At 46.9% G+C, this 22,286-nt stretch overlaps 1 protein-coding gene across 2 annotated transcripts in view; it reads right to left on the bottom strand.

The window, feature by feature from the left end:
• Nucleotides 1-534: 534 nt before the first annotated feature.
• Map3k4 (mitogen-activated protein kinase kinase kinase 4) overlaps nucleotides 535-22,286 on the bottom strand; it is a 91,255-nt gene continuing 69,503 nt past the window's right edge. The window contains exons 15-27 of one of the 2 annotated variants that reach the window (XM_085687495.2): nucleotides 21,850-21,916; nucleotides 18,153-18,249; nucleotides 17,298-17,453; nucleotides 14,655-14,755; nucleotides 14,161-14,241; nucleotides 11,956-12,147; nucleotides 10,926-10,996; nucleotides 9,752-9,868; nucleotides 8,922-9,081; nucleotides 6,717-6,839; nucleotides 6,220-6,326; nucleotides 2,295-2,474; nucleotides 535-1,050 (exon numbers count right to left, since the gene is read on the bottom strand). In XM_085687495.2, coding sequence (XP_085543621.2) covers nucleotides 1,030-1,050; nucleotides 2,295-2,474; nucleotides 6,220-6,326; nucleotides 6,717-6,839; nucleotides 8,922-9,081; nucleotides 9,752-9,868; nucleotides 10,926-10,996; nucleotides 11,956-12,147; nucleotides 14,161-14,241; nucleotides 14,655-14,755; nucleotides 17,298-17,453; nucleotides 18,153-18,249; nucleotides 21,850-21,916 — 1,473 coding nt within the window. In that variant the 3' untranslated portion in view covers nucleotides 535-1,029. The remainder of the gene's footprint in view (nucleotides 1,051-2,294; nucleotides 2,475-6,219; nucleotides 6,327-6,716; nucleotides 6,840-8,921; nucleotides 9,082-9,751; nucleotides 9,869-10,925; nucleotides 10,997-11,955; nucleotides 12,148-14,160; nucleotides 14,242-14,654; nucleotides 14,756-17,297; nucleotides 17,454-18,152; nucleotides 18,250-21,849; nucleotides 21,917-22,286) is intronic. The other variant, XM_085687499.2, reaches the window with a different exon arrangement.

The raw sequence follows: 22,286 nt of genomic DNA, 5'->3' as shown, positions 1-22,286 counted from the left end.
AGATGTGGGAAGCTTTAAGATCAAGCAATGAAGAAAACGTCCGACAGTGGAGAAAAATGTCATCAATGACAAAACCTGGGAATTTCAGGCTCCTAACTGCTGAGAGTCAGGTTAGGCTCTGAAAAAGACGTTTGCCTATCAAGAGATCATGCACACTGTTCCCCTGCCCCAGGTTCCACACATCCAGCAACACCAGGGCTCCAGATGGGACCCGGCCCAAGCCTCCACTATGGGTGGCTGACTGTTCTAGGAGCCACCTTCATCATTAGTGTTCCTTCATCTGAGCCACACCCTTCCTGTGAGCAAGCAGACTCTAGATCAGGCGTGCCCAATCTTACCGTGATAGGCTTCCATCTGCCTATGCCCTGAGCCCCACTCAGAGCGATCCTGAGAGGCACGTGGCTACAGGTGGGACACACCTGGCTCGGTGTCCCACTGGGTAAGCTTGTCCCTGTGCTCTTTCTGCTGAGGGACAGCATCCCCCATCCTCTGTCCTGCTTGCTCTTTCACTGTGAGCCAGTAACAGACGCTGCCTTAGCTTTCCTAAAATAAACCATTTATTGAAAAAAGAACCTTTTCTGCAGCCTCACTTGGGAGCCTCTGCATAACAAACTCACAGCTCGCCAGCAGAGCTTTCACAGTCAGAGCACTCAGCAACGGGAGAGTAAAACAAGGTCCTGGACACCTGACAACACTACATTTTCTTTTGAACCCCAGAAGCTCAAAAACACGACACTGATGTCACGGTTCTCAGTCACGCAAGGAACGGAGAAGACAGAGGTGATGGTCCGTGTACAGTAGTAATGGCACTTAGCATGCGGCTTCTTTAACCTCGTCGACACTGTTGCTCAGGAGGGCCCTGTGCTACGGCAGACCACGGGAGCAGCAGCGGTGTGGCTAGTCACCCGTGCAGTCTTCAGTCTCGCAGGTTAAAAAGGCTGCACTGCGCTCGGCAGTCTCATGTAAATATTACATACAGTAGTGATCAGGATTCTGGCCACACACTACTAGGCCACGGACTGCTGGGCGTCACTCTTCATCTGTGCAAACCTGTGAGGAAGCAAGAGAAAGCTGAGCCCCTGCTGGTGCAAGAATGTTCTCGGGTTTTCCCATGTGCCTACTGGAGGCCTCTTACCCACTACAAGACCTAGCAGTCCCCTTGGCACCAACCCCCGACATGCGGGAAGCCTCCGAACAGACATGTGATGTGTCTGCTCTCAGGACAGCTTCTTCAAATGTATGACCCAGGGCATTGCACTCATCTGCTGGACAGCAAGGAAACACTAGTTCCTCCATCACACCAGTCCACAGGCAGGAGCCTGTGCTCCGCCCTCTGGCCTTCCACCAGGGCCTCCTGGGCAGGGTCCAGCTATGCTGCTTAGCAGTATGTCCTCACCACCGTCACCACATGCCTGACACTTTCCCAGCAACACATGTGCCCATTCTCTATTGCAGTCCATTGCATCGTGGCAATCTCTGGACTGCCAGCCTCAAGCAACCAAACACACACCTAAAATCCCAAGCGTTTCAAACACTTGAATCAACCTTACCAAAGAGACCGTCAATGCCGAGACTGCCCCTAAACCTGCTGCCCTTTGGTCTCCTGTGGGAGATGCAACCTTCATGACTCAACAAGCCAGGAGAGGGGCCACCCTAGATAACTCATTTTCACCTCTAACCTGCTCCTCAGCCAGAGCCATTCCAACTCTTCCCTGTAGCTGAGTCAGGCCTAGCAAGCCTTTCTCGGCCTGCAGTGCAGCTTCCTCTTCCTGGAAGTGCTCTGTCTGAAGGCCATCAGTCACGGGGGTTCTGTTAACTGAGACCCCAGCCTTACCTTTGACCACTCCCAATATCTTGTGCTCCCGCCTACCTCACTCAGGCAAAGCTCCTCAATGGCTCCACCCCCATTAGGCTCTCTGTGCCTAACACCTTGTCTGCCCTTCCTGCCAGGCCACATCCCCTCAGAGGCTCTGGGTGTGAAGTTCTAAGTCCTTCGTCACCCTTCAAGTCACAGATACCATCATCAGGGCCCTTAACACAGTGACAAGTCCAACCGGCCAGACATTCTCAAGAGCAAGTGCTTCGTTTTTCTACTGTGTAGAAGGGACTCAGTGACGTTTACTAGGGGAAAACAAATCTGATACAGAAGATATTTAGTTCCTGTTCATTTTAAGACATTTAGCTCTTGTCTGTTTTAGATATAAGTAGTTTATATCTAACTCCCCAAATTTCTTGTGCAAACCCAAGCTTAAGTGTTTAACCCTGAAGAGGGCAATATCAGCAACTGGGCAAACCTTGACAAAGGCGTGGTCGAGGAGCTGGCTGGCTGTCCATCTCATCTTTGGGTCACTTTCCAGGCAGTGCGAGAGGAAGTCCTTTCCTTCGGGGCTTAGCCTCTCGGGGATCGGCGGCTTGTGCCCCATCCCCACTCTGTACATAATCTGAAAGTTGTGCTCGTACTCGTGCCACGGCCGCTGCGGAGACAGGAGAGAGCCGGGTTTCAGGGTGAGTCTGCCAGGGCCAGCAAACGCTGCTGAAGAGCTCAGAGGTCACGTGATCTCCGTCAGAGATTCCGTCAACACGCATTAACAAGTGTGGTCCTGCTCCAGTGAGACTGTCCATCTAAGCACAGGCAGCCAGCTACAGCTGAGAGCTAACCAACACACACACACACACACACACACACACACACATGCTTGTGCTGCATCTAAACGCAGGTACCAGCTATTCTGCCTGCTGCACTGCACAGTGCCCTTAGTTTAATGTGATCCAGAGGCTGCCACACACAGCTGAAAGGTGGTAAAAGGCAGTAGGTTCTTGGTCACTTACTGAGTTATGAGAATTCCATCACCACAAACCTTATTTTATTTTGATTACAGGAAAAAAGAGTCAAAGGGCCGGAACTAGGTCTATACACACCCTAGTTCACACATTAGTCAGCAATTGCTAACATGTACTCTTCGGCCCACCTGTCTCACACACCTGACCAGAATAAAGCAGGTGTCACACCATGCGCACTCTGGCGCTAAGGGAAGCGGCAGCGCTCATCCTCAGCAAGCTCTCGCTGCGCACTTTCAGCCACTGCAAGTGAGGCGAGGAGGAGCCCACTGTTTGCTAGGACCCAGCTTCCAGTCTGGTGCTGCGCGAAGGACACCAGACTGCAGCCACACACCACACGCATATCTGTGTAGTTGCTCTCAAATGTACCACACATTTGTGTGGCTACTGTTCGGCAGGGGCTTCATCAGAAGCAAATTCCTTTGGTTTCAGGGTGAAGTACATTTAAGTTTCGTTAGTATGAAAATGTTCTCCAGAGTATTCTTCCGTTTTCAATTTTTGTCTGAAACGTACACCTGTTTTCTCACGCCTCTCTTAGAGTGAATATCATAAATCTTATGTTATTCATGTGCTAAGGAAAATTAATTTCACTTTTAAATGTACTATTCTGATGATAATGAAGATGATCACGTGTTTCTTTAACAATCCAGGCTTGCTTCTTAGTGCATTTTAAGGTGATAGAAAACTTGACCAGAAAGTGTTGGACCCCACCCCTCACTCGCCAACAGATAAGTAGAGCTAATGATAAGCACAATAGTTCTTGCTTATCCGCCACGCCTTGAAGTCAGGATGGACTTTATAAGCCAAAATAAGCCCTTCTCCCTTAGGCAGTATTTTTGAAGGTTTTGCCACCCTTTGTCACCAATGTGCTAAAGAGGAGTTTCGTCATCCCAAGATTGCCTTCCTCTCCTTACTACCCTTTGCTTCCTACTCTGGCAGCCATGAACTGGGGCTGTTCTGAAACAGGATCTGCCATGTAGCCCAGGCTGGCCTCACTCGTGACCCGCCTACCTCAGCCTCCCAAGCACTGTGATCACAGAGGTGTGCACACCAAGCCTGGACTCAGGGTCCTTTTCACTGTCCTATAGGTCTGCCTCTCACAGAGCTGTGACAAACTCACAACAGGCAGCTTTGTCGAACGGCGCCATCCGTCACTTTTCCCTCCCTGTCTTTCAGAGGCTCCAAAGCCCTCTTAACCTGGCCGGCAGACCACGGGGAAGTGCAGCTTGCTGAGCCAGGCACCTTAGCTCTCAGTTCGGGCATTCTCGAGTAAGGCTTCCGTGAGCATCCGTGTACAGGTTTCCTGTAGACATAAGCTGGGGGACTTCGTGTGTCCTCTGCACCTGCATACCCCCCACCTCCCGATCTCCCCCAGCCCAACTCTCCCATCACACGAGTCTCCTGCCTTCCCTACTGCTCATCCTTAAAGTCTCCTTTGCCTCCTCTTGTGGCACCCTTTCTAGTTTCCTGGCACTCATAACCAGCCATTCCCACATAAGTATGTATAGGTTAAAATTAGAAGCTAGGATTTGCATATTAGAAAGAACAAGCGATATTTATCACTCTGAGCTCATGTTGCCTCAGCAAGTATTTCTGGCTCCATCCATTTTTCTGCAAATGCATAAGTTCATTTTTCTGTATGTCTGAATACTATTGCACATTTTCATTATCCTACTTATCTGTTGCTGGTCGCCAATTCCATTCGTTGATAGTGTGAACGGCATAGCTGGACCACGCGATGGTCTAGCTTTCCGAGAAGCGTCTACGCGGACACCACAGTGGTTACACTGGCTCCTCTGTCCTCACAGCCTCGTCTGTGTCTGTTACCTTTTGTCTTCTTCACAGCCATTCTGACGTGAGCCTCGGAGTAGCTTTAATCTTCATGTTCTTAATGGCTAAGGATGTTGACCACTTATTGGCATTTATTTCTCATTTGAGGACTCTCTGTTCAGCTCTTCACCTCTTTTGGTCTGTTTGCCTGTTATTTTGTTTTGAGGTCTTTGTAGATTTTTGTATTTTTCTTGTCAGATGTGCAGACTGCTGTCCAGTTCTACATGCTACCTCTTAACTCAGTTACTCATTCCCTTTGCAGTTCAGAGTTTTTGTGTGTACACACATGTTCAGACAGGTGTGTGCATGTATGTTTGTGAGTTTACATGCACAAGCTAAATGTGTGTGGAGGTCTGAGGCTGACATCAAGTGTTGTCCTGTATCACTTTGCAGTTCATTTCCTGTGCCAGGCTCTCGCTGAACCAAGGGCATGTCAGTCTGATTATGCTGCTGGTCAATGAGCTCCAAAGATCTTCTCCTCTCTGCCTGTGCAGTGTTGGGGTCACGGACATCCTCCCGTCTCTGCCTGTGCAGTGTTGGGGTCACAGACATCCTCCTGTCTCTGCCTGTGCAGTGTTGGGGTCACGGACATCCTCCCGTCTCTGCCTGTGCAGTGTTGGGGTCATAGACATGCGCTTTCACAGTCAGCCTCTCTTACATGCATGCCACGGATCCGATGTTTGCATGAAAGACGTCTTCCCGATGGCATCGTCTCCCCAGAAGCTGCATAGAAACTCTTGGATCTCATGAGGCCCTATCTGCTATTTCCTGAACACTTGAGTCCTACACAGATAGCCCTTGCCTATGCCCAGACCCTGAACAGTGCCCGACTCTGCCATTTGGAGTAGTCTGTAGTTAGAGATAAGGACCTGGTGTCATTCCCCCACACACGGTCAGCAAACAGACTGTCTCTTCTCTATTTGCTGGCAACTTTGTCAAACACCAGGTGGCTATGGCTGCATGGGTTTATGCTTTACTTCAAAGCGGAAACTTCTGAATTCACGAAGAGCTCTCTATGGTGTGTGCCTTGTCATTTCTCTGAACCTTATTATACCTTTTGATTGGCCACATTAATCTCAATGAGCTCAAGTAGAAAGGTGTCTGCAGCACTTATGATAAAACCTCAGTTCTGATGTGGGATTTCCCTCCGTATGCTGTGATTACCACTGACAAATAAAGGAACTGCTTTGGGCCTATATCAGAACTTTAGGGGAATGGACCTAGGCAGGGAAAACTAAGCTGAATGCTGGGAGAATGGAGGTGGAGTTGGAGGGAAGCCATGGAGCCGCCACCAGAGACAAACATGTTACAGTCTTGCTGGTGGGCCACAAGCCTCAAAGTAAAATATAAAATACTGGAAATGGGTTAAATTAATATGTAACAGTTAACCATAGAAGTTAGAGCTAATGGGCCAAGCAGTGATTTAAATAATATAGTTTCTGTGTGATTATTTCAGTTCTGGCAGCCTGGACGAACAAGTAGCCCCTCCCTACTACACAGTTCTGTGCTTGACCTGCTAGGAGTCTTCCTCCAGGTGCACAGCAGGCTTACCTTGCCAGTCACCATCTCTATGACAACACATCCCAGACTCCAGATATCTGCTGCACGTCCATGGCCTTCTCCTTTTGCACGGGTAATAACTTCAGGTGCCATGTAAGCTTTATAGTCAAACATGGTGATAGCAAGGGTTAACAGCACAGCAGAATACAGTTGTTACTATATAACACAGCAGCAAGTAGTACATCAGGCCTCAACAATACCCTTCCCTCAGTTACAGGCAGCCGATGTTGAAAACTGGCATTCAAGTCAACATGAATAAGATTTTAGGGACAAAATTATCTTTTAAAAAGCAACTCAGAATGTCAAAATTTCCAATACATTGTATTCTCACTGAAAACAGGAAACTTACCCCGACCCAATCAGTAACGACAAGTAATTACCATGTAACTATGGTAATTCCAACCCGCCAACGTAAACCACCAGGTGTCTGAGAGGCAAGGAGGCTTCCCTAGCTTCGGAGCTTAGAGGCCAGCGGGGCGAGTCCTTACCTGCTGTCCCCAAGGTGCTGTTCACCTCTCCAGGCATGGTCTGGGTGTTGTTTTTAAGCTTTACCGAGCATCCAAAATCCCCCAGTTTGATTAGTCCAGACGACGTAAGGAAGATATTGGCACCTAAGCAGACAGAAGCAGAGCAGCTGCTGAGCAGGTTCGGAAACGCGACGTGGATACCTCACGATGTTTTCACGGGAATCCGAACCCTTAAAACTTCATTCATAAACTAAATAAAATGAAGTTGTAAAGTTTCATTTACTATGTTCAACCACAGGAAGATTGATGGACCACAATTACAAACTAATGCAAATCAACACAGACATCAAAGCAGACACATTCTGAATTGAGAGATAGGTAGGTCATTAAAAATTCAGTCATACTGACAGAGAGATTTAACACAAACTCTAGATGTGTCGGCTGCCAATGATCATTGGGGCTGTTTGCCATGGGCAGTTTCTCTAACAGGAAGGATGCACAGAAGAAAACTTGCACACACTGGGGACTTTATGAGACACACAGTAAGGCCACCTCTGAGCTCATTTTAACAGTAATGAAAACAGTGCTGTATGCTTTTCCATCCCAATGTTCCTACAAGCAACACACACATGTATCAACTCCTGCTGGAACCTGGGGTTACTGCCCATCTCTCAGGGTAGCCTAGGTTATTACAGGCCCACAGACCATGCTGGACACACAGCTATGCAGTGAACTTTTCACAGTCTATCTGTAACAGCTAAAGCCTCCCAGAGGTGGTCTCAACGACGGACTGCACAGTGGCCATTTTGAAATTGTTCTTTGTTGTCGTACTCAACAGCAAAGTATTTGATGAGGGTGCTAATGAACTAAACTGCTTTTAGGGCTCAGAGATTCTGCTGTGGGGATGTACAGAAACTGTGTGTGGTGTGGGAGGCGGGACTACTGGAGATTGGCAATGATGGCTCAGCAAAGCCCAGACTGACCCAGCAAAGCTACGTGCAGACAGGCAAGGGAGCCATCAGGCTGGTACAGGCTGGGGCATTCAAGGCAAGGTACCCAGCAGAACATGAACAATTCTCAGACCCAGGCCTGGTGTGGGACAATTCTATATTCTGTCAATTATATTTTAGATAAACACTGATTGTTTGGTAGCCAGGCAGGAAGTATAGGCGGGAAAACCAGACAGGAAGTAGTAGAGGTGGGGCTTCTTCTGGGAAGAAGGAAGCTCCCTTCTGAGTCCTGTCTCAACCACCTAAGAAGCAAGATGTGACCTGCCCTGCTGAAAAAGGTACAGAGCCATGTGGCTAACACAGAAAAGAATAATGGGCTATATAAGTTATAAGAGTTAACAAGAAGCCTGAGCTAATGGGCCAATAGTTTTATCATTAATATAGACTTCTGTGTATTTTCTTTGGGATTTACTGGCTGTGGGAACTGGGCAGGACAGGAACCCCAACAAGCAGGCCCTCATGTTACACAGGCCAAAACAGTTTCCAGTGAAGCCAAGGACTGCACAGAAATGGGGTCTAGTCCTGGGTCAGAAGGCAGTTGCGCTTGAGTCCCTGTGTTTGGGCTAACCTCAGAGTGCAGGACAGGATGGAACTCTGAGCCAATCAGGGGGAAAGTACTCCCCTGCTTTAACTATCTTTATCTCCTCAAAAAAATCAGCATCACGGGGTGGCTAGGCACTGAGCGTGTGGCAGGTCTCAAGGGAGCACAGCGACGCTCCCGTAACAGAAAAGCATGGCACATACAACTTCCTTTCGCCTCCGAAGCCACAGCTGCATACTCCACTTTCAGACATGAATGCTTCACACGCTCCATGTACTTACAACACACATTCGGACATGAATGCTTCACACTCCATGTACTTACAACACGCATTCGGACATGAATGCTTCACACTCCACGTACTTACAACACACATTCAGACATGAAGGCACAAAGACCTTGACATGGGTTAGGCAAGGGAGCTTTGTCCCAAGGGTGTAGCCAGCACAGACTGAGCCACACTACGCAGCCTGAAGCAGCAGCACACTTCATCTCCAGGAAAACAGTATCTCTGAAGCAGTCTGCGCAGTTGACAGCGAGGACTTCCTACTCATGCATGGACACCTGGGCTCGCTGCCATTTCTTGACTTAAAGCAAAGGTGGAGCCACCTGAAGTAACAGTGGGCACAGGAGCAGACACCAGGAGACTGCCCGTGGAAGCCAGGTGGGGTGTACCTTTGATGTCTCGGTGCACGATGCCATGATCATGGAGGACGTTGATGGCAACCGTGATCTGCTTGGAGTACAGCCTGATGACGTGCTCCTGCAGCCCCAGCCGCGACACCTCCTCCAGCGTGCCCTCGTCACAGTACTCCATGAAGATGTACATCTCTTCCTGGGCGGGAACAGGTTAAGACATAATCCTTCTGGTGGGGTGTGGACTCCACCCTGAGTGCTGAGGGAGTCATAAGGCTGTGCCTGATTTTCCTGCAGGGGGCTGCCTGCCTCTTGCCTGGGATTGTTCATCCTGAGACTATCCGCCATGTAACCTTAGACAGGGAGTGACAGCCGTGCCTACAGGTATTACCAAGTACTGTCAATCACAAATCCACTATGAAAACATAGGACCATCAACCCCGGCAGTGCCCGTTCCTCACCAGGACGCTGCAAGCTATCCTGGTTCCCTCTCGGCCTCATCTCTCAACATAGGTACTCTCAGGTCTCGGGCTTTTCCTATCCCATGCAGGCTTATTAAACAGAGAGAAGCTTGAGTGTCTAATAGTTGTGACAATTAGCACAGTGGCAGGAAGGGCACTTGAGAAGAATTTCCGCCTGCCAGGATGACTGTCAGGGCTCCTGCCATCGGGCTGAGAATGACAGACAGTCTGTGACTTAATTTCAGGACGAGTGCCTCTGGCTTCAGAGAGAAGGCAGAAGTGATGTAAACATGGAAGTTTTCTGACAATCAGGCAGTTACTGTTTCTACAACGAGAAGACCTGTGACCCAGACAGGACTACGCTGCGGCCCACTGACTCCCCACACAGTGTGACTGAAGCCGGCTTACTCTGTGAAGCTCCACGCCAAAGTATCGAACTAGGTTGGGGTGCTTGATGCCTTCAAAGATTTTCAATTCATCTGCAGTTTCCTTGATAGTTTTATGGTCATTGGGCTGAAATCGAATCTGGAAAGAAAAACTGGGGTTACTATGAACACTGTCGTCCACAGTGAGGGTGGGAAGCTCCCACAGAACCAGGGCTGGCATGTCTGTGACTTGACCTGTGTGTGTTTCCTCTTGGTCTTTAGTCCTGCTGACTTAGTTAGCCTTGGAGCCCTGACTACATACAGGGACTGACTAGACTCTGTGGGACTCCACACAAGGGCGAGACCATGCAGCACTGTGCCTCCTGCGCACTCAGCCTAACGCCTCCAAATTAATCCAGACTGTCAAAGTGACCACAGGTAATAATAACACACTCATCTGAAGAGTGCCTCAAGAGGAAATCTCAAGTTAGCAAACAGTGAAGAGATGAACACGCGTGATCCGGTCGCCTCACATTCTCCACATAGTCAACACAGTTGATAAACCATGGAAAAAAATATATAATATTTCATAAACCATGAATTATATATAATTATGTTATCTATTAAAATTTTGTATTTTGTCAGTTAAAATTTGTAAACATTAAAACAGAAGGGGATGATGATGCATTTGGTCAATTTGGAGTAAGGCAGGCAAGGGTGAGGAGCAAACCACCAAAGTTCAGAGAAGACTGCAGCTGAGCCAGTCACCAACACTCCCCCTCACCCCTCTGACCCATAGTGTGTAGCCCTCCAGTGGCCATTCCTCAGTTTCCCTGCTCTTCTTGCCCATCCTCACTTCTGAAACTTACTGTCTTTTCCTCCCAAGTGTCCACAGGGTGCTAGTGGTGGCTCCATTCCCTAAGCTTTTCTGCAGGACTCCCAAGCTGCTGCCATAGGGCACGCCCACCTGCTTTGTACTGCAATTACTGAGACCCTGCTCTCAGGTCCTTTCTAGAACCATCAATCTTCCACTAAGTGATCTCAGCTGCCTGCTGGTCCCAAATGTCAAATGCTAAAACACAAGATGCAAGCCAAGCAACTCACCACTCACAGTTCTGGGGCCAGTTGTTCGCACATAAGGCATAAACACAGTGGCTTTCCTGAACTTAAATCACCCAGATTTATCTGACACAAAGGTCCAGAGAGCCACAACTCACCTCCTTCATGGCCATCAGCTCCCCTGTGTCGACGCTGATGCAGGTATATACTTTCCCATACTGTCCTTCTCCTGCCAACAACACAAACAGCCACTCTTCCAGTCACAACAGACAGTTGTCAATGCAGCTTACAATAATCTTTAGCTTTGGACATGTGTTTATAGGGCTACCATTACGTTCACTCTAGTTTGTTACTTAGGACCAAAGCAGTCTTAGGGTTTCCTGATACCCAGAGTTCTAGGCAATCATGTCATTGCACACATCCTATCTGCAAATGTTATGTGGCAGATGAGCTGTAGGAAACCCCAGGACAGCTATGAAGGGAAGTAAGGGACACACTGTTCCAGAATCTTTCTGAGTCCTTGCTCCCCTCAAGAGGCCTGGGCTGGGACTAGGGCAGAAGGGAGTGGCCAGTAGCATGTCTGGACCTGGCCACACCACCCCAGGGCCTGATGGTGAACTTCTGATGCTACTTCTGGGATGCTAACTAAGGGACATATCACTGAAGGAGATCAAGAGCACAATTAAGACATTTTATAAATTATTTGACTGTTTGGTCCTAGATAGTACACCTCTAGTTTCCTAGGTTCCATAAAATCCTTAAAACTGTGTTTGCCTCTCAGACTTAATGTTTGACAGATCAATGTATTTAAGTGGGTGAAGAGTCTGGGACATCACTTTCTACTACCGATTATTTTGTTAGCAGTTAATTCTACCTAGAAATCAGCTGACAGGGCAATATTTTAGGGGGTTAAAAAAACTGACCTGTCCTGATTTATATCTAGTCTTTTTTCAAATATTCTTGTGGGACTAAAAGAACACAGATGGGCAAAATTTCAGTAATTCTCAAATGGAAACTTCTGGAATTATTGAGCAAATCTAGTCAATTTACCGAACTACCTAAAAGTCTTTTCTCAATTTTCATTTTATAGTGTTCTCTAAAAGGTTTGGAAACAAAACATCAAAAAGAATCATCTTCAAAGCACTGGGGAGAGAGTGGCCTGTGGCAGGGCGACCCGGGCTTCCTCACCGATCTTGTTTCCTCTCTGCCACTTAAATGTCACCTTCCTCAGGCCGACGTGCATGATGTTGTCGTAGGACTTAGGGGTGTCGCAAACTTGACCGATGATATTCTTCCTCCTCATTTCTCGGTACCTCCTCTCTTCAAACAGCCGGACTGATTTCTGGATAGCTTCTATGGGTCCCTGCCTGGAGACAGAGTCTGCCAAGAGATGAACCAGAACGTAGGGAAAGGCGGTTTCCAAGAGGATAGCAACACATGGTCTCTAGCTCCATCCATTTTCCTTCTTAGCCAATGCATGGTATTCCATGTTGTGTTTGTGTGAACATGCACATGTGAGCTGATCCTACTCAGGTTTTCCAGCTCTTGATATGCTACAACCATGACTTACTAGTGCCCGAGAGCTTCACCTTTGTGCAGCAGACACAGGACCATCGGAAGATCTGGATGACTGGAAGGCTAATTAGGGAAGTGGCATTCCCAAAAATTTATGTTTTAATTAGTTTGGTTTCTTCCTTTCCACCACAGTCATTTTTTTTTAAAACCTGGAAATCTAATTTGCTTCTTTTGCCCAAATATATGATACACCAGGTTTGCCTGGACAAGTTTTCCACAACTATGGGACCGTGGACCCAAAAATATCTGTGAAAAGATTTCTTAGTTATACACCAATGAGCCTTTCTCTACAAGACTTGGACTTTAATATGTCACTGGAAATTGCAGCTTTTCAGAAAGGGACATAGGTCTAGTGATTTCCAATTTTACCTGACTACCAAGTAGTTGTTTGTTTTCCTTTTTTTTTCTCTTTTTATTGATTCCTTGTGAATTTTACTTTATGCACCCCAATCCCACATATCTCACCATCCCTCCATCTCTGCTCTCTGTCCTTGCAACCTCCCCAGTAAAAGAAAACAAAAAAATTAAAAATAATAAAAACCTCGTCATGGTAACTGCAGTATGTTACATAGTATATACCCTTTTGCCCAAACAGCTTTCAGGGAATGTTCATTGCAATTAGATACTGGTCTGATCGAAGGTCTCTGGCTTCTGCTACACTATCAATGCTGGATCCAGATGCTCTCCAGGACTCCTCTGAGATATCCTGTTGGTGCCCTATGTCATGGAGATCTGGCAGCTTTGCTTCTGCAGGGCCAGACCCTTCCCACGTTCCAGCAGCTCTTAGATGGGGAAGATGCTGGGGTGTGCCAACTCAAAAGTCCTGGATCTGGACCTGGGTGGGAGCTGAGCAGGTTAGCCCGCCTACTCTCCTTCACCTGTACAAGTGCCAGCTCTCCTGATGGTCCCAGGAGAAGGGCAGGACTAGCTCTTCTGGCTGCAGCAGCTGTCTGGCAAGTGGTGGGACCAGCTCTCCCATGCTCACAGCTCATGCCATCAGGGCCAGCTCTTCCATACCCCTGCCACAAGGGCCAGTTTTCCAACACTGCCTTGTAGAGAGAGGGGCAGGGCCAGATCAACGGAGTGCCAAAGCTAGCAAGGGGCAGGGCCAGCTCCCCCACTCTTAGCCTGGGTGGGGAGTGGAGGGGTAATAATTCTTATAATATTTATATTAGTTTGTCTTGATGATCATAATGAGGCTCAAAATGCCCAAACTACTTTACCTTTGCTGTTCTTAAATCCTAATGTGACTGAAAGTGGGTCTTATGTGCCCTAAACTTATTTTCAAAAGCAGGGCAGAGTCATGGCCACCACCGTGTTCAGGGGAACCAGTGTTATGGGTGGGCTGGCATAGAGACTGGTTCCCAGTTTCTGAAATGTCCCCCTCAAAACACAAGAATGTGCACAGGGCCTGACAACTGTTGCCCCAAAACTGTTTCTTGTCACCCTGCTCTGGAAACTCATGCTAATCCAATACTTCCGTGCGCCTGAATCATTGTAATGGAACTCTAACCAAGCCCCTATTTCTCTGCTAATCCAGCTGACAGGACAAATTTCTCATAGTAACTTACTAGTCCCACCCTCCCACCAGCCACAATTCCTTCCCCCAGTTTCTCAGCCTGAAGGTGAATGCTTACACTCACCAACACTCACAACATTGAGGGACTACACTACTTAGAGGATGAGCGTGCCCAGAGGCACAGAAAGGTCATGGCTGTGACTATGATGTCAGAGGTACCGGCGAGGCCACAGATGTTAACAGTGTAGACTTCATGACTGGGAGCCCAAACATGATCAAGCGCACCTCTTTTCTCCTACCTTTGGTCTGGCTAATGAGTGTGCGAAGTTCCCAGCTTCTCCGTGTGGATCCACTTGAGTCACTTCGAGGATACGCTGGCTCTGCAGAGGTTTTCATACAAATTAAGATTCACCTAAAAACTACCCTATGCTGAGGTGCTGAATGGCACCAATCATGGCCAATCTGCTCGTTCCTAGTGACTGATCTCTCTATTCGCTTCTAGAAAGTGGCACTTTAGGGACTGTCAGCAGATTACAGCAAACATAGCAGTACTTGAGTGTTTCCACAGAAAGAGGACACTGAAGAATTAAAACATCAGGAGGGACACTGTTTGTAAACCACAATGAAGAAGACTTAGAATATGCAAAGCTGTACTGAAAGGCCACGTGGACAGAGCTAAACCTGTTCCTAAAGCTTGGTGGCTCCCCACAAGTCCTGTTCAAGGACATCACAACTGGTGGATTAGGATAAACAGGTGTGCTGGTGGGAAACGCTGTGACACTGTGAAACGCACCGTCTCGCTCTTCCGTGGGGCTCGAGTGCCGACTTAGAGACCTGAACTGCAGCTCTGCAGCTATGGATGCCAAGCGGTCGTTTTCAGGGACGCTGGAACCCCTGTTTTAACATTAAAACAACAACTGAGTTCTCAAGTCAATGGCGCATCAAGTACAAAGGTCTATGAGACTCTTCTAGAGTCCTGATTCTCAACAGGACAGTACTGCCTCGGGACCATGGCAGTGTCTGTGGACACTTGTGACTGCTGATTGGGAGGGTGCAACTGGCATCTAGGGGGCAGAGGACAATACATGGGCAAGGCCCACAAAATCTACCACCCAAATAAATAGAGTAGCCACTGAGCCAGGGTCTCCCCGGGGTCTGACTGTAAGGCACTTGGCCTTAAAATTCGTTTATTTTACATTAACAACTGATATACAAATAAGGCCCATCTATTTTGGCAGTGCATGGAAAAGCCCACAGTTTAAGCCTACCGTGGGTAGAGAGGTATTAACCAAATTAGGTGATATTTAAGGTTGCCAACAAATTAAATTTAAAATAACTGTAACAAGAGTACTAGAATCGTTACATGGTTCAAAAGATTGCCAATGTCTAGCAGTAAGAGAGGAGCGCCTAACAATTTCTCAAGCAGCGGCAAGCAACTGGAGAGTAACAGGCCAGCATGTCAGAGAGGTTAGTCAGCTGCTTTCCTACAACAAAGTCAAGTGTTCACACAAGAATGAGCTCACAGGGAAAGGCTGTGATTAAATCAGGAAGAGTTAAACTGGAACCAGTAACCCAAGACCACACGGCTGCAGTGGATGCTCCGGCATCCAGGAGTGTGGTGCACCTGAGCAGAGGCTGGGGCGGCATGGCTACCAGCCACGGCCTCAGCGTGGGCTGCTCTGTGGACATCTGCTGCGGACTACACCTCTGCTGCCTGTGGCTCCTTGGATTAGCTCTGGTGCCATGTGAGGGCCAGGCCATGGACAAAAGGGAGGACTCCTGAACTCCTGTCCACTCCTAAACAGGGTCTTATCTGGGAGGCCATGGGGGTCACACGGTACCTCTACCTTCTTGCTTTCCTGGAGGTGAAATAAGTCAATTTCATGACTTTAAAAGATTTTTGTGAGGGTAAATGTTAAGAGAATGTTGGAAAAGTGGTGTATTTATGGATGGGAGGTAGGGGAGTGGGGTGAAAAGTTTGTCAACTTCTGCGGAGTGACAACCAGCTTAGAACACTGCTGAAAGGAACAGGCAGTTCTTAAGCATCAGTGGAAGCTGGCTCAGGCAAGGCCAGCCTGAAAAATGTTTTGTTTTCAAACAAATACTGATGACAGAATTGAAGCCTAGAATAGCTATTTTCAAGGTCAACAAAATAAATTAAATGCCCTGAACACTGTGGGCTGACACAGGTGTCTGCGGAGCTCCCTTTGCAGGCCAGGCTGTACAGGACTTGTGCTCTCAGCTATACAGCCAGCGGAATGTACCACCCGGAAGCCCTGTGACACTCCTAGACTGTCGCGGAAGGGAGCAGAGCGGGCCTGGACTCCCACGTGCCTTCAGAGGACTCTGCTTACTCTAGCCATGCTCACAGACATATTATCTGCATTAAAAAAATTAATAAAGATAAAAAATTTCAAAACTACGCTGCTACTAAAGGCAGTAGAGGTCAAGTGGATCTGAATTAAGATCCTGACCAATGCGACATAAAGATGCTCACCGTATGCTGACGGGCAGCATAAGGTGGCTGCAGGAGAAGTTGGCTGTGGCACAGTACGTAGTGTTAGACAGCAGCTCCTCCACTTGTGGAACAGCTCTGGATGCAGACACAGCAGCTGGGAAGCTGGGCCCTGGCAGTTAACATTCTCCCTGCTTTCCTGGATTCTGTACACATCATTGTAACAAAAGTCTAGGGAGCTCCGCACGGTGAGACGGAAGCAAATGTGAAGACAGATGCCATAAAATGCTCCAAAACTAAAAACAAACAGTAAATGGGAGTTGCCTTTAATAGTTATTTTATTTTATTGTGAATGGATTAAGCTGTAAAACATTTAACTTTTAAGGTTATAGACATTTATTACTAAAAATTAGGAATATTAATTATTTTTAATTAGTAGCAGTAACAGAAAGTTTGTAGGCTTTTAGACTGGTGTTAAAGTTCGGCTCACATGGCTTTAGCCTTCTGAGCTGCAAAGCCTCATCTGCCCGCTTCCACACTGCCTCACCGTAGGCGCTACACATGGCACAGTCCAAGATGGTTCCACTTTTGATTAGACCTCCCCAGTTCCCCTGGTCTGGGACACCCCCTTCCTAGCTGGAAGAACCCTGGCAGTGTCCCTTCTGCTCAGACACTGGGTGAAATTAAGTCGGAACTGCCTTGCTCCAACCCGGGAAAGACTGCGAGGCCCAGAGTAGAGTCCTGTGGTACACTGGGGTGAAGACTGGCAGAACCAGGGTCCTTTCAGCTAGTGCTGGCTCCATAGGAGAAGCGTTACCATCAATACGTAGTCTACTTCTGCTGCCTGCTCTCAGGGTCTGGAGGCTGTGACAACCCATAGGGGACTCCGAGCTGTCACTCTGTGATACAATGCTACCAACCCAATGGAAGAGTATGAGGGGCGATGGGGTGGAAGACACACTGCTGGTGTAATGGGACTACCTGGTTTCAGGGGCAGTGTTGACGGATTTGGCTGGCACAGAGTCGCCACCACCTGGGCCAGGGCGGCCAGGGACAGTGGTGGCGGCGGCAGCAGCAACAGCAGCAGCAGCAACAGAGTTGCCATGGTTCCGAGCGTCAGAAGGCACGCTCCGAGTGCTAAGACGAGAAGAGAGGCTTCAGGTACACAGGTAGGAAAGGGGGTGGAATGGCACATAATACATGGGTAGAAAGTGAAAAAAATCTTTAAAAGTTTAAAATGCACATCGCTACTTAGAGCTCTGGTCCATGGGGGAAAAAAAAGGAACTAGCGTCAAAGGTCCTTACCTAGAAATCCTGGCCAAAGGGACTGCAGTGAGAGAAGGAGGGCCCCACTACCATGGGCACGTGAAGGTCAATGACAGCCTCACTGTGAACGTGGGGGTGCTTCTGGACTGTCTACTTCACAACTATCCACACTCACAAATGTCAATAGTGGAATGGCCACCCTACCTTTCTCCACTCTTAAAAAGACACCGAGAACTGTCCTTGCATGTTCACTAAGCTTTGCACACTTAAATTTGTTTTCCTAAGGTAACTTTTCCAAGAAAGAAAAAGGAAGAACTACTCCAAAGCCAGAAAGCACCCAGTAGCTAGGGTTATAAGGAAGCTGGGAGCTAAATCATCTTGAAAGACTCAGGCTGTCTTTCTTCTGCAACTAAGACACTGAGGTGTGTCCTCAAGACAGCAGGAGAAAGTTCCAGGAAGCATCTGGTCAATCAGAAAGGAAAACCCTGCACTCAGAGCGAGCACCCAGCTGACTCCAGAGCATTAGCAAGCACAGCAGAGACAAGCCCGTGATGCAGGAGCGCCTCATACCTGAATCCCTCTGGGGTTGGGATGATAAGGTGTGGGTTGGGGGGGTCACTGTGGCATCGGGGCACCTTCACAGGACGGGGGCTGTTCCGATGGATAGCTGCCGAAAATGTCAACAAAGGAAACTTATTAAAGTGGGTGACAGAAAGCTGCCACGCCAGGCCACTTAGTGTAAATGGAAAGGCAACTGGTTTTGTCAGTGACCGAGACAAATTCACTCACTGGGAGAAAAAATAAGCAAATATTACCAAATACGTTACCTTTGTAAAAGTTAGCAAAATTATATTACATATTCAAACATTTTCCCACCAAAACAATGCTTCTGCAAACCCAGGGGTGAACATTACGTAAAATCTGCTGAACAAATGACTGGCAGCCATCTGGACCCACTGAACAACTCAGGCACATGTGGCAGCTCACCAGTAAAAAGGAACCCTTTCTGCCATGCACACATGAAGATTCCACACACAGATGTCTGTGAAGGTTCTAGGTGGAGATCTCTGCAGCTCAACACACACATCCATGCATGGCTATTTAACACCAAACCAGGTTAAGGACAAGCACAATTCCCCTGGTTTCTCCCTAGAGTAGACTTCCTCTCTTTTTCTTTTAAATGGGTTAATATAAGACTAATTGCAGATACAATTTAAGAGAAAACTAAAAGCTAAAAGCCATATGGCACTTAGAACTAGATGTCATTATTATTAACAAACTTCATGTGCTGGGGACTCAAGCCAGACCCAGCACACACTAGAAATGTACATGCCAGTCTTAAAATTAGATGAAACTCTAAAGGAAACGTAAAACCAGTGATTTTCCTACTACAAAATGGACACAGTTTCACCTTCCCAGGAACCTGGCAGAGGCAGTGATTGACTGGCTACCATTTTGTCTGCTCGAACGTCTTCTCTTACACCACTGTCTGCTCTAACATCTTCTCTTACAGTTGCTTTCGAGGGGCCCCTGGTTTCTACATCCCTCAGATTATGGCATATTTTCTCTTCATGTGGTAGCAGTTTTAGTCCGCATAGAGTTCACCCTAAATGGAAGCCTTCATGTCAAAACTCTGTCTCTTCTTGGTAACATGGCATACACAGTGAGACACACCAGAGTGGAATCTGCAGCTCCCTCGCGATTAGAAATAGGGCGCTCACAAGAGGGACGGGGCTGGCCATGTCTGTTTCGTCATTTCATGTCTCACAATGCCAAATGGAAGAAATGTAATAAGAACATAGGGAAGACGCAAAAACAATTGATGGAGCTGATGTCATAAGCCAGCAGACACTGCAAACTGCTCAGTCAAAAATTACTGCAGGAATTCATACAAAGGTGTGAAGTGAAAAGTACCATTCAAAAAAAAAACTATGCAAAAACGTGTTTAGTATTCTTCATGTACAAAACATTTAAGAGTCTCTCTTTCCCCCATTCCTGTTGCCATGTGTGTGTGTGTGTGTGTAATACTGTAAAATTGATGTTTCCTTGGAAAGCAAATCCAAATAGCCAATAAACACAGACCTCCACATTTCTCTGGGGTAAACATTTACTACGGGAGGCTTCATTGGCTAAACAAAGCCCCATAAAAAAGTGGCAGAAAGAAGTGTGTTCCGTCCATCCAGGGTGGTCCGTCCATCCAGGGTGGTCGGTCCACCAGGGGGCCAGAGTATGGTCTAGAGCTGGATGTGCGCTACTGACATGGAGGAGTGATGTCATAGCCAATGGGACCCAGACACACACAGAAAACAGCAGGGGACAAACAGCCCTTTCTGTGCTCATGGTTTTGGAGCACAGAGGAACTCTGTTGAGCACATACAGAAGGTTATATGCCAGGTTGCTACCACTGCTCAGTCACAAGCTTAAAGTGGAAGAGGAAATACAGAATTATGACCAAAGAATGCAGCTCATCTGTTGTTACCTACATTAAATTCTAATGTAAGTAAAGAACACAAAACCAAAAGGAAAAAAAAAAAAGCTCCACTGCGTGGGACCCTAAAATTTTAAATCGTTATTCATCACTGGTCCAAGTCCAGGTGGTAGCCGCTCAGGTAACACAGGAGCGGCTGGAGGGTCTAAAGGAGCAGTCCTCTGCTCATGAGCTCAGCTCCCCACTCTGCCCCCCAGTGGTTGAGGAGACGAAGGACAACGTAACAAACAGCAGAGAACTAACCTAACTGTAGTTTGGAGGAACAGGCAAGTAGGAAGCCCTGCTTCAGATGTCCTGGTGATTACCACTGCATATGATGGCAGCGTGACAGCTTTCATATTCTGTAACTTTCTATACTGAAAATGTCCAGAAATGTCCACCTTACTTTATAATTTTTCTATAAGGAAATTTTTACTTGAGCCACCAAGATAGCCGAGTGGGTTAAGGTACTTGCTGCGAAGCTCGACAACCCGAGTTAGATTTCTAAGACACACACGGGAGAAGAAACTCCTCCAGACACGTCCTCTGACCACCACACATGCACCCTGACATACATGCATATGTGTGTGCTTAGGCACACACACATACACAATAAATAAATAAATATGTAATAATTTAAAAAGAAAAGAAATGTATGTCTTGGGCAATAAAATATTTTAAAGAAGTTGATTTGACCAGGTTACTGATCATGTATAAAAATGTTCTGAGAAATCAGAAGATCAAATCCTATTGATGCTACTGACTCAGCCAAGGATACGAGGAGGCTACGGCGCTCCACAAAGACATGCTCGTCTCTACAAACGACCGCAGCAGGTTTACAACAGCAACCGTCACTTTCATGAGAGCCTTGGGAAGAAGGATGCTGTGTAAACCTGATGAACGCTATAGTCTAAAACAAAAGCAGTGATTAAGGCCTATTCATATAGTAAATTTTTCTGTGGCCAGCAAGTAGCTTTTAACCAGAATAGCCAATGTTTGGCAAATTTACCATTTCTTAACTATTCTATACAATTTAAACTTTCTATTTTGGAGTGCTCATGACTTGGTTTTACTCACAGACTATATCAAGAATGACATAGTCCTTCTTAATAAACATTTTATTCTTTTTTTTTCTTTTTTTTTAAAGGCAGGTTTTTTTTTCTCTGTGCAGCCCTGGCTGTCCTGGAACTGACTCTGTAGACCAGGGTGGCCTTGAACTCTGCCCCAAGTGCTGGGGATTAAAGGTGTGCACCACCCAACTAAGTCATTTAAAATACAAACAAACAAACAAACAAACCCTGCCCCCCAAACCAGTGGTGGTCAGGAGGCTGAGGCAGGCCTCTGTGAATTCAAGGTCAGCTTGGTCTATAAAGTGAGTTCCAGGTCAGCCAGCACTACACTGAGAAACTCTGTTTCGAAAAAAATTAAAAGAAAAAAAAAGTCAAAAGCAAATAAAAATTTACTTGAGTGGCGAAGTTGGAAAAGATGGAAAAACAGTCCTCCTTCATGAGAGAAGGGAAGACCACAGGAACCCCTCCCTGTTGTCCTATGCACAAAGATTTTAACAAGGAGAACAAGGGTACAGCAATAACAAAAGACAAACAAAAACCAGTTCAAAGGTATGGCTGCATTAATCTTCCTGTAGGTTTTAGAAGGATGATTGTGGAGTTTCTGGACAAATCTCTTCTCTGTCACCCTCTGGATATTTTTAAAATACATCTTTTATTATTATAAACAGCATCAATCCTAAGACAGTTTGCTCATCACAACTAGTGTATCCCGTTCTCACAAGGTACAAACCTGTGACAGGGCTGTGTGGCTTTCCTATGACGTGGCCAATGCATTCATTCATCAAGGCTTGCAAACTCTAGAAACCAAAGAAAAATTGGAAGAAGAGAAAAGAAAGTCTTAATTCTATAAGCAGCATACTACAGTCAGTCTATTTGACCTGAAGAATTTTTAGTTAGTTTAGACAGAAGATATAAGGATAAAGTGGATATAAAGCTAAGTACCGTTTAAATAACATATTATACATTCCATTCTCACAAAGAAAAGCAACTCGGCAGACTATTCCCCAGGGAACAATGCCATCCATAAGCAAAGATCAAGTGTCTCCATGACCAGAGGCTGTTCAGAACACTGACAGCCCAGCACTGATGCTGTGCTCTGATAATGGGCACTTAGTGGCAACAGCCAATCCTGTTCTCAGTAACTTCTAAAAGGCAGTTCACGAGCTA

This window comes from Myodes glareolus, chromosome 1, assembly GCF_982192425.1.
Source record: "Myodes glareolus chromosome 1, mMyoGla1.1, whole genome shotgun sequence".
In the NCBI taxonomy this organism is placed as follows: Eukaryota; Metazoa; Chordata; class Mammalia; order Rodentia; family Cricetidae; genus Myodes; species Myodes glareolus.
Note: the sequence above shows the minus strand (reverse complement) of the source record. Positions and strands in the feature narration are given on the sequence as shown.